The 13,326-nt window shown below is 31.1% G+C and overlaps 2 protein-coding genes across 2 annotated transcripts; one reads left to right on the top strand and one right to left on the bottom strand.

Moving 5' to 3' along the window:
* Positions 1–278: 278 nt before the first annotated feature.
* LOC125066880 (replication factor C subunit 3) lies at positions 279–1,597 on the bottom strand. Its single transcript, XM_047675186.1, has one exon. It carries the CDS (start codon positions 1,513–1,515, stop codon positions 448–450), a length of 1,068 nt encoding a protein of 355 aa, XP_047531142.1. The 5' UTR covers positions 1,516–1,597; the 3' UTR covers positions 279–447.
* A 432-nt stretch (positions 1,598–2,029) lies between these two features.
* LOC125066778 (beta-secretase 1-like) lies at positions 2,030–9,686 on the top strand. The gene is made up of 9 exons (XM_047675045.1): positions 2,030–2,372; positions 2,501–2,620; positions 3,083–3,235; positions 4,000–4,174; positions 5,044–5,315; positions 6,319–6,393; positions 6,766–6,873; positions 7,824–7,958; positions 8,521–9,686. The coding sequence occupies exons 1-9, from the start codon at positions 2,238–2,240 to the stop codon at positions 8,830–8,832; spliced, it is 1,485 nt and encodes a 494-aa protein (XP_047531001.1). The 5' UTR covers positions 2,030–2,237; the 3' UTR covers positions 8,833–9,686.
* Positions 9,687–13,326: the final 3,640 nt, after the last annotated feature.

The following is a 13,326-nucleotide window of genomic DNA, read 5'->3' as shown; positions in this document are numbered from 1 at the left end:
AATTTAACATGTACAGGCCTTGTAGTAGACCTATAATGTAACATTTGTCATGTTCATGTACTATGATACTATAAACTAATTGAAAAAAGAATTTCTTGTTTTGTTTTTTAATTTTTATATGCTTTATCTCGACTACCATAAGATATAAGGCTTAAAATAAAGATTGAATTCTTAATCAGATTAGAATATATAATTTTACTAAAACTAATTTTTGCTTATTCATGTAATATTTTTTCACATTTCCATTATAAATATAAAATAGGAATTTCCATTATTTAATAATGAACAACATTTTTATAAATACAATTTTTATTAAACATGAAAATGGTAATGAAATCGGATCTGATTGGATACAGATTGTGGAGAACTGAGAGCTTTGGCTCACTTTGGGAGTTTAGATGATGATAAAGATTTTTATTTTAACCATCCATAGATTATTAATAATAATTAAAATGCATCACCAAGGGATTCTTCAACAAATTTCTTATAGATGGCCATAAATTTGGCAACAAAAGCTTCCAAATGAAATATGGGTTTATTACCGAGCCTCATTCTATGCTCAAATTGAGCTGCATGATTTGCAATTTGACATTTCATGGCCATGTCACAATTACGTACGAGCTCTTTCAACAACCCAGCAAAAATTATATCAGGTGGGATCCCGTGAATTATCAGCTCATACAGTTTCTGTCTTACTTCACCAAGTTTTTTGGGAGATTGCTCAGATAATGCCAACGATGCAGTGTCTCGTATGTATATCTGCCAATCCGGTTCCGGTACTTTTTGATCAGGTGTAAATGGGTATTGTTGGACTTTACATGACTCGCACATCAATAATGCCCGTCGCAAATTTCTATCAGCACACTTTGCAATACGCATTGCCAACTCGCTAGGTAAACTTAATCCCTCCTTTTTACAAACTGCATGTAAAACACTTGCAATTTCAGTTTCTGTCGGTGCGGGTACCCTAATTGTTAAACAACGAGACCTGATGGCTGGAATTACCCTCGAAATTGAGTTGGCTATAAGAATAAGTCGGCAAGTAGTTACATATTTCTCCATTGTACGACGCAATGCATGTTGAGCATCTTTCGTTAAATCATCAACTTCATTCAATATTACAACTTTAAACTCACGTTGGCCAGAAGAATCAATTTGATGTGTTTGCGCTACATTCTTTACTAAATCCATAATAACAACACGATCATGGATACCAACATCAGTTGGATTAACCTCAATGTGATAATTACTGCTTACAGTCATAATTTCAATTTTCTTATTTGAAGGCGTTGTAAAGTGCATAGTTTCTTGGCGTAAACGTTCTGCTCCAGATCCGTACAGTTCTCTTAACAAACACATAATTCTAGTTTTTTTACCGGCTCCAGAGGGACCGTAAACAAGTAAATGGGGAAAGTCACTTTGTTGAACAAGATTTTTTAATCTTAGAGCTTGATCTTTGTGATAATCTAACTTCATTAAATCTCTAGGTCGGTGTTTATCTACCCAAAGACTCATTTTGGTAATCAATTTGAATTTAATTTCCTATTAGTAACTACATAAACAACTTTCAACTTTTTGTTGAATTTGACATAATAACTCTAAGATGAAAGAAGTTAAAAAAGGCGCCAATTGTAATTGTTGACTGTCAAAATAATAACCAGCTGAGAATAATTCAAGTAATAGAAATGATTATTAATAATTAATGCAAAATAAATAATATCACTTGTTTCAAAATCTTATATAAACTATACAATAACTATATAACAATATAACTTTAATTTTTATAAACAGTATTTTACTTTCATTCGTAAATACTCCCTTCGACACTTCATATTGTTAGCTGAACATGAGCAGAAATAATTATGTAATTAGTGCCATTTTCACCATGACCGAGATCATCATTTGAAACGGCTGAAGGAAATTTTTGATCGTAGTTTACATGACATTAGGCTGTATGTTGCAATACGCTTAACTTTTCTAAGATGAGAAATAAATTAAAAAACAGTTGACATCAACTGTCAAATGTAGTGCTAAGTATAGTAGGTACCTACATGGAGTACCTAGCACTCGAAACTCGAGTTTGCTGAGTCTACGCAGTCAATAGAAGCCACTCAAAATCTTTAGACAAAAAGTAGTGCTAGGTCTTCAATATAAAGTACCTAGCTATTGTGAATATGCCAATCTTATGAATAAATTTTATAATTACAGTTTCGTGACAGTATGATCTGCGAGCAATAATGTTTATAACAAGTTTGTGTTATTTTTTTCTGCTCATTATTTTGAATAAATCTTATTGCGAAGAATTTAATCTTTATGGGGACGCTGGCCAAGCCTATGCTTTGGAAATTAACGTTGGACATCCTGAACAAAAGGTAAATGTGCTCAAAACAACATCAGTATGTAACAAATATATTTTTAGTAACCTATGTCATCTGTTATGTTTACTCAATAAATTAAGATACTCGCCATCAAACATACAATTTCAATTTTTTTTTTTCAGTTAAGTGTGTTAGTGGACACAGGCAGCACTACACTGGCTATTGCTTCTTATGCTAGAAAAGATAGTAATAAATATTTCCGTTCTGAAAATTCTACAACTTTAAACAACAGTGGTAAAGAGGTATGTCTCAATAATCCTTAATAGCTATTTTTAAATTAAACTGTCTTAACCTGACATGTGATATCTATTGCATTTGTAAGGGTTCAAGCTGGTGCTTCTATCACATATTTGATTAATAACATCTGTTGTTATAAAATATATTAATAATTTATTAACAAAAACAGTGGATAATCTTACATTTTAATGATATAATTAATAATTGTATTTTTTATTACAACATTTAATTAACATGGATGAATGTACAATTAGAATATATTAAATTAAAATGTATTAAAAGCTTAATTTTTGTTTGTGTTGTAATGGAAACAGATAAAACAAAGTAAACAGAAATAATAATTATAATATACATAAAAAATTATATATAAATTATAAATACAGACTCTAAAAGATTATACGATTTCATTATAACTAAGATGCTGTTGCTATTTTAATAATTCTTATTTGTATTGTATATATTCATAGGTGCAAGCAAAATACTCTCAAGGGACATGGGTTGGCCACTTAGCATCAGATCTTGTAAAATTTTCATCCCTGAAATCAGTACCAGAAGTGAGGTGTGATATCGCTCTCATAACAAAGAGTCATAAGTTTTTCATGAACGGTTCAGGATGGCAGGTATAGTATTCTTCTCAATTACGAAAAAAAAGTTAGTGCAAATGACTATAAAATTAACAAAAAGATAGATAGGTTAATAAATCAGACTATTTGTACTAATACCGAAATAGAATCATTAGACAAACAATATTATGAAAAGACTAAATAACATATTATCATAAACAAATTTTCAATAAGAATGCTACATATATTGTATAAATTCATATTCAATCTACAATTGCTGTTTAATGTGCTCGAAATGAATTCTATGTAATTCTGTTACACAACATACATTTTATAACATGGTGAGTCTGCATTTATTTTCATGATTTTGAATTTTCCGATTGCCTATTAATCCATAATAACATAATGAGGTTTTACTGAATATTACACTACAAAATAATAAATAACCTTTGTCTTATTTACATCTCATTATCCTTACGACAATTCACTCGGGAAAATGTTCTTAAGCTTGTCTATTAATCAATGTAAACATATAATAAAATTGGAGTGTCTGTTTGTAATATTAAAGTAACCTCTTTTTACTAAATCCATATGTTTGTATACACGGTACATATACCAAAATAAGATTCCTTTACAATTTTTGTCTGTCTGTTTGTTCTGGCTACTCTCTGAAACGGCAGGACCAATTTTAATGAAACTTTCACACAGCTAGTACGCTAGCTTTTACAGCTGTTAGGAATTTTTTTTTTTTGTTTTGTATATCAATAGCAAAAGGTGATTATAATGATAATAATTATTGAAATGAATTTTAACTCTTTCAGGGACTTCTTGGCTTGGCTTATTTACCTGTAGGTGCTTGGGGTGAGAATGTTGTAGTCGGATCATGGTTGGACTCAGTTGAAAAAAATTTGAACAAGCCAATGTCTTTCCAACTCAAGCTATGCGGTGTTCAGAGCATAACGAATGCCACACACTATGGGAAATTTGAGATGTTTGGTGAGTATAATAAATACTCATATAACTTGAATGAATGAATGAATGAATGAATGAATGAATGAATTTTATGTATGGCTGCCATTGAAGCACACACAACAGTTTTGGGATAATTATGTGACCCTGTCGCACTCCCAGCATGATCAACACTTGGTTGATCAGAGCATCATCACCAATCGTTAGATTATTACAATATTTCGAGAGTCGATTTTGCCTTGATGAAAAGTGTGAAACAAAACTATGTTCTACACTGTCAGAAGCTTTTATACAGTACAATCCACAAAGGCAAAAATGATGATGATTGGACTTGTAGCATTTGTCCATCCACTGCTTTACAATTTGTATATAGATATTATTATGGCTTTTGTCTAGCTTACAAATGATTGGATTAATGATTACTTTTAACAAAATGCCTATAAACATGTGACAATAGATATTATGTTAGGTCTTTTTACATCCTCTTTATTGTGCAGAATGTGTTACGTTTGTCCATTGCTTTGGCATTTGTGTATTCTGTATGACTTTCTTATAAAGCTCTATAAGAACTGGCTCTCCACCAGTGCAAAGTAGGTCAACAGTGAACCTGTCTCGACAGGACATTTTTGGACCTTTATTTTATAAATTACCCTTGTGACTCCATATGATTCTGTGGTAGTATTATCACACTAATCTTACAAAATGCGGAAATAACTGTCACTCTGCCCGTCTGTTACGCTTTCACAATTATACTATTAAACCGAATTTGATTAAATTTGGTATGAAGCAAACTTCAACCCCAAGGAGAGGACATAGTCTACTTTGTTATACCTTAAAGAACGATCGCCCTCTATAACATTTGGCTGAATAGTGATGATGAATATTTTCAATTTCAGATGACAGTATGACATCTTCGAAAAGTGGAGTTATATATCGTACCCCTATTCTACGGAAAAGATGGTACGAAGTCGGTGTTCTAGCTGTCAGAATATCGACCCCTATGAACAAGTCTACAAATACATCGTTGAAATCATTTGAGAGCAACCAAACCATAAATGACAGCGCTGATAACCATTATAGAGAAACATGTATAAAACTTAATGAGGAAAAGAGTATTGTTGACAGCGGTACTACTAATATAAGGTTACCAGACATGGTCTTCAGGGAGGTAAATATTTCAATGTTATAACTTTGTCTATCTAAACGCCAATACCAAATTTTGATTACAGTATGAGTAAAGAGTATTAACAACTTTGTCATTGAATTGATGTTATGTAATTGGTCAAGATTTTAAATAATTAGGCTATGGTCGGAACTTTTAAAAAAAAAAGTGATTTTAACCAATTAGGAAGTAAAATGTTTTATACCAAATATATGATATACATTATATTTTAATATTACTTACGAACTGTTAGTAATGCAGAAAGATCTCGACTATGGCATATCTCAAAGACATCTATCATTTGCTTTTTTTTGTGCTTATAATTGAAATCGTTTTCAGTTAAGGAAAAAATCTTGAGGATAACTCATGTATAGTAATCGTTTGAAATGCCAACAATAATGTTTTTTTTTTTTATGATATCGCTAGGCGGACGAGCAAATAGGCTACCTGATGGTAAGTGGTCACCACCGCCCATAGACAATGGCTTCGTAAGAAATAATAACCCTTCCTGGTGTTGTAACACCAACGCGCCACCAACCTTGGGAACTAAGATGTTATGTCCCTTGTTCCGCCAACCCGCATTGGAGCAGCGTGGTGGAATATGCTCCAAACCTTCTCCTCAAAGGGAGAGGAGGCCTTTATCCCAGCAGTGGGACATTTACGGGCTGCTAATGCTAATGCTAAAAATGTCCCTTGTGCCTGTAGTTACACTGGGTCACTAACGCTTCAAACTGGAACACAACAATACTGAATACTGCTGTTTGGTAGTAGAATATCTACCATTACCATACCATACATATGCCATAACATGTACCATTTTTTTTTTTTTCAAAAATTATTGTAAAAAACTAAATATTTTATAATATATTTTTATTGTTTTGTCTGACTACAATTTGCCAGACTTATTTAATAGATTAAGATATATCGGATAAATTATTTTTCGAATGAAATTTCTCTTACCTTTTGACAATACGTGTCATAGTCATTCCTTTTTTTTGTATTTGTTAAGGTGGTGAATGAACTCCGCAGTGCAGCTCAAACTTCGAATATGCTTATTCTAGATGAATTTTGGTATCATGGAGAGGTAAAATATTAATTACTTTAATTCCATTGATATAGTTTTGTAGCCGCAGTATATTATACAATGTTTAAATTGTTTTTTTTTTCAAATTGTATGAATTACAAATAAATATCACGTGATCAACGATTTACGAAAGAAAACGATATAAATCGCTTCGATTTTAATCGATTATTTATCTATGTCTGCTGGTTTTGGTTAACTGATTATGGGGACTAAATTGAACCGAGTAAGGCCACTTAATAATTAGAAAATCGACATATGTGGTTATTATTATAAATATAAGTCATAACAAACATGCCTTTCTCATCATGCAATATTGGTTTGGTTTATGAAACAGCCTGTATATGAAGAGATCTAACCTAATAATTTTTTTAGGCTGCCTGTTGGCCCGAACCTCAAGAATGGTCACTACCGTCAATAGCGATTGATCTTCTGAGCACGGACGCGGATAATCAGTATTTCACACTGGAAATTCCACCGCAGGTTTGTTTATACATTTCCAGTGTCTTTATCTAACTGATTAATCTCATTAACTCAACAGTGGGTAGCAACAGTATTAAAGGCTGTTACTTAACTTATAATACAACACTACTCCACTTAAATACTTATCTCAACTTTACTTTTACTTCCAAAGTTACAATAACAACTTTACCGACGTGCTGATATAAAATATCAAAGATGTAGGTATCGACCAATTATATGATGTCCGTTTAATGTTAAATAAATTGTCTATATATTCAGGTCTTCTGTTATTTCAATCGATCATACTTATAGTCTGTCGAGATCATCTTGATACTTAAACCATTGCATAGTAGAAAACAAAGTCGCTTAAAGCTACGTCGTAAATAAACACATTTTTTTGCGCTTACATTGCAAACGCTGGCTGAACCCTACTAAATAATTAAAAAAAAAATTTGTATATTGTGTACCTTAAAAAGTTCTTCAAAAAAAATCCGCGTTGGTATATGTCTATCTCTTATGGATAACCCACAATAACCATTTATTATCCTTTACTTTTTACTAGAAATAATGGCTTATTTTCGAAGCGATTTTAAGCAATACAACATTAAACCATTTAATACAGATCAATGAGGCCCTTGACAGCATATAATTTAAATGATTATTTTCGAAGATATTACAGATTTAAAACGCAGGGACATAGCGGTTTGTATTGTCTAACGATTGAAAAACTGTGAACGTTGTAAGACATTCTGTAGTGTATTTAGTAACAGCGTGCGAAGCCGGGGCGGGTCGCTACTTAAATTATAATTGCAGAAGCGAAACTTCACACCTATTTCTTATATCAATTATTTGACGTCACTGCAAAGATGAAACCAATTTATAAAAATTCTGGTTCTGTCATATTTCTCCATACTATATATATTAATCTGATTTATATGTCTATTCATACAAACATATATATTTTTTTTTAGAATTTCATGCGAGTCGTTACAGCTCGTAATAACAGCGGGGAAGGGGGTACCGTTTCGGAATTCTGCTACAAATTAGGACTCGAAGCTGGCGGAAAGGAAACTGTACTAGGTTATACAGCCATGGAAGGTTTACAGGTAAGAAAATTTTGCCATTTATAATAACTTAAAATCAATAGATCTATTTGATATATAAAAATTGTGATATTAACGCTTTTAATAAAAAGGAATAAACGTAAACTTGTTACTTCTGTTACCCGACTGCGTAAGAATAGTAATAATATACGCTTTACAACAGAGTCCCAGAAAACGTTCAAACTTTTCTATTGTAGCGCTCAAATAAATCGTTAGAGAATGTATACTAAAGGTTATTATAACATTAACGACTTCAAAGATGTTACCAAGCCTTGAGAATAAAAAGATCACTTTCAGGCCATTTCAAAAATTAATTATTAATCAATTTAAACACGAATATTAATAAATGTATATTTATGTATCCCACCGAGTTTCTTTCGCCGGTGTTTCTCAGATATGAGGTGTTACTTTCAGAACTTTGTAATCAATAACAAATCATATACCTTTTTACTTACTTTACTTTTATGTTGAATGAAAATATTTGAGTTTTGTTTAATATTTGTTAGTTATGAATTCCAATAATTTAATAAACTACACAATATAGCTCTTCTTTTTCAATTTCAAGGTACTGTTCAATAGATCAGCCGGTTGGATCGGCTGGCAACCATCCAACTGTGGACCGAAAGCGCGTATAACGGGACCCCATAACTATTCCATGTCCCTGACACTTCTATGCGAACTCACAAAACCTGTCCCCGACGTAGCGGTGTCTATAAAGGCAGCTCAGTGGACTCTATGTGCCATATCAATTATAGCAGCAGCGGTTTTAATATATTTATTAGCACCATGTATAAAAATGTTCCTCGTGAGACCGCTGCCGAGGTCTCAACAGATCTCATTGTCTCAAGCGGCGCTCGTTGAACAAGAAGCCTCGTAATTATGTTAAGTATCGATTATGTAAAATGTACTCGATTTTAATAATAATAATTGCATTTAAAACATTATACTTTAAAAAAACAGAATCCACAAAGAATATTCTTAAGCTTATAAAAATCTCTATATAAAACATTTTTTAATGCAATTATTCGTAAAAGAGACACGCTTAATGATTTCTGAATTTATATCGTAATACTTTGCTGCATTTATATTGCAGTATTAAAAAAAAAGTGATATAATGGCGCGAAAGGGGATTGTGTTTCGGCTTGGACTGAAGTCGCTGTAAAAGTGCATCATGAATCGAAATAATCATTCAGTATTTATTTATAAGGATATTCATTTTTAATTTTTTTTTGGCATTTAATTTACGCTCATGAGATAATCCCCTTTGCCTATGTAAAAAAAAAAGTAAACGTGTCATAAAATCAACATTGATCTCCATCGTCCTTAAATAATAATGGTGCCTATATTTCTTAAGGATATTTATTATTAAAATAAGTGGCAATCGACTTAAAATTATAGAAAGGTATAAAGTGTATGAACATCTCTTTAATTATAAGATCTTTTAAATTGGAATGAAATTTGTTCATGATTACCTACACATAATTTATATACTGTAAAGTACCAAACTGTCTACTCGGTGATATGATAATTTTATCATTTGACCTAAACAATCTAAATGGCCAATAAAAAAATATATTTGGCAAATTATTATAAAAAAAAAGATAATGAACAAAAGTTTTCTATAAATACGTATTATCAGAAGTTTTGTAATAACATCCTTCAAATTATTTGATTATCTCATAAGTCATACTATGAAGTCTCTATGAAGTCATGTTGAATAAATATTTTTTTTCTCCGAATCTATTCAATGTTTGATATTTTCATTATTGTTTGTTTATATAATAATTAGTGATATGTTTTAGTCAAATTTTTTTAGGTTTTTATTGAATTTCAAAACCTTCTGATTAATATGTGTATTTTTTTATTTTTAGAAATGTCAAACCATTTAAAAAACTTTTTTTTTTATTTACTTTAAGATTTGTGATATGCGTTTGATTGTATTAAGCCAAAATGCAATGTAAATCATGCATTGTTGACTAAAAATAAGAAACATGTACATGTAAACATGTGAAATAATTATGATATTATTATTAATGTATTTTTGTGCTTATAATTTTGATGTCGAATTTTATCGTATTGCAATAGCATAATAGTATGGTATTATTGTACTTAACAGGCACAGACTTTTCGAAATGAACGTGTTCTTATCGTCGCACAAATTTTATAAAAAGTTGGCGAATAAAAAATTGAAATTAGAATTTGAAAATTATGCACATTATTGTGATGAATAAAATTGTGAATTTTTAGTGTAATTAATGTTAGTTAGATAATGAAAAATAGTGATGTGATTTTTTTTTTTTATTATTTAATGGCTCTGGATAGCAATTTATATATTCTTAGAGTAATGTGATTTTACAATTGTTTGTTGCTACGTTTGATCTGGAAGTGTCAAAAGTATTATGCATGTAACAAAACTATTTAATTTATATTTAAAAATATTTTGTAAAAATTTGAAGTGACAGCTATTTCTTTTTTTTTTAATTTTGTATGTCATTTGTAATAAGATCTTATAACATAGTGAATGTTGTCTGACTGAATAATATTTTAGGTTAATATTGCCTTGCTCATGATTTAATCAAAATATGTTTAAGGCAAGCAATTTTAGTCGATTCTATACAAAATATGAAAGAAGAAATAACTTCTTTAATATTTTTAGTTACAAATCAATTATTTTGCAATTAGTTTTATAATATATATAAGGAGTGTGATCTGACCTAAGAATATTTACAGAAAAAAACCTGCGTGAAATCTCCAGTAACGTTAAAGCTTTCGTCTCATTATTATAAATTAATTGAATTAAAAAAAAAAAAACAAATTAGGCCAAATATAGTCATAGCGTAATTAAATTAGCGGAGCTAGTATTTCGGATCTTCGAATTTGTATAATATATTTTTCTGACTAAAAAGAATAACTTTTTAAAACCAACACTTTTATCTGACACACTTAATATTTTTCTATCTTCAGGCACTTTTTACAACACCATATATATAAGAATGGAATAGGGTTAGGTGAGTTAGTTACTTACTAAGAGTAGAGTATGTACGTGTTCTCATTGATATTACTAACTTTTATTTGATTAATGATATTTCGCGAATCTCATTTACTTGTAAGTCGGTATATGACTTAGCACAATTGGCATATTCAACGATTTCGGCGATATAATGGCATTCAGTCATATTACAATAATTGTCTTTTATATGACGCAAATGTAAAAATACAGTCATTATTACGTAATTGTCGTAAGCATTTATCTTTGTCGCACTTTCAATTGATACTGAATTTAAACATAAAATACAAGTTGCTTGACAAATGCCACATACGAAACCAGAGAGAGACAAATTATACGATATTGTGTAAATGTTGGTGACTTTATGGAAAGTTGCAAACATTCCAGTGGAAAAGTACCGTGAAATAAGCAACTGGAAGCGTTTAATCTGTAATTGAGATCATTGCGAGATAACGTAACGAATGTTCTCAGAGTTTCTATTACAAATAAATCGATACATCTTCAATCAACATTTGGCAGGAAGTCTTACAAAGACCACAGACAAATAATACAAAGCTATTTTTTATGAGAACGTTTCCTCTGAGGTTTTCATCTAGTATAATTCGTACAAACTCCGGAGTATGTCGCTAGACTTTTATGGATTCAATCGATGATGTCCGACCGCTGAGAGATGCCGTAACTTTATAATGACGAAGAATTACAATAGATTTAGTGTCGCGTATGACTGTGTCCTACTAACTTTTACTAAATGTTATAATCTCAAACATTTTTTTTTACTTTGCTGAGCCGATTGTGATGAAACTTTGACGAGGTGTTCCGAAAAAATAACTTTTTCTTTTCCGTCAATAACGGTATTATATATGGAAATAAATAAGAAAATATAAATAAGTTTTCTTTCGTCGGTCGGACTTTTTGTTGTTAACGACACGTATGACGATCCAAACAATCGAATCTTCGAAAATATAATTAGGAGTGCTTTCGTTGTTCGTTTTATTTAAAGACAATTTGATATGTTTATCGTGTGACTTTGTACGGCGGCATGGATATGGCGTAGCGTGTTTGCGTCCGAATACGACAATGTGTAGAGCCTATTTGATTATATTTTCACAAATATGTCAAATAACGCAGGCAACATACGTGTTTCCGTCCACTTGTTGATTTTCAGTTACACTCCAAGAGTCAAATTTAAGGCCAATATTTGCGCCAACCATCCAAGCTTGGTTGTCTCAGTAACGTTGTACCTCATTTGCCGTCTTTGATTTATAAATGACCAATTCGGCAAACATTTGCGGATTACATGTAATTATTATTTGCAATGATATAATATTTGGTCACACAAAGCGTATCGCTCCGCGAACACGTTGAGCCCAGTGTAGTGCCGCCTTTAGTTTAGTAAGTAGATAGGGGTTATTAAATTCTTTATTGTCACTTGTAATTTCAAATAAGATTATGAATTGTATTCATCGAAAACTAAAAAGCTTGTTTTAAAAACTGATGTAAGAGCAAGCTGTGATTGCGTTAATTTGTATATTTTTATACGTATTTTATTTGATCACATTGCCACAGATTAATAATAACAGTCGTTTCCGTCATATTGTTGACACTAAACATGTAATTATTTAAAAAAAATAAGTAAATCGTCTTTGAATATGATGTTAAACCTGTTTTACCTTTTGTTTATATTTTAAGCTTGCCATTAAATTAAATATGTTGAGGAAAAAATCAAACAAAATTGTGGTATAAATTGCTTTTTTATTAAGTGTGATTTATTGTAAGTTTTTTATGTGACTAAAATATTAACAGGCTACGTATTAGAATCGTCTCGTTTAACAATTAATTAATTGTGGTTTCTGACTGCCCGTTGGTCTAGAAGATTAAATATAAAACCGCTAATCCCGAGGTCCTGAGTTCAAACCCGAGGACAGTATAACATTAAGTTATTATAAGTTGATTATACAGGTCCTTCACTTCAAAAAACCTTAAGAAAGTTAACCCTGGGTGGTAATATTGGGTTATGTGCAATTTTTACTTACCAAAAACATCTGTGATGGCTATCTTCAGTACGAGAAAATTGTGAGATAGTGTGTCTATATAAAATAACCGTGGTCCACGGTGCTTTGTTCAGCTCATGGCTCGACTGAGCTCGAGGATATCTTCAAGTCTTCTTGGAGCCAACGGGTACGAAATTGGTCAGAGATTCATCAATTAGTTGTTAAATGATACTTTGTATAAAAGCAATTTGAACGTTTTGAAATAAGGAATTTAAAACTTGTATCGTGAGTAAAGTGACCAATTAGGCAAAAGGGTTTATAAGATAAATCTTATTGAATATTAGATAAAATCTTATATTTGCAATAAATAATT

This window comes from Vanessa atalanta, chromosome 10 (assembly GCF_905147765.1).
Source record: "Vanessa atalanta chromosome 10, ilVanAtal1.2, whole genome shotgun sequence".
Taxonomy (NCBI): Eukaryota; Metazoa; Arthropoda; class Insecta; order Lepidoptera; family Nymphalidae; genus Vanessa; species Vanessa atalanta.
This window is presented reverse-complemented; position numbering and strand designations above follow the sequence as displayed.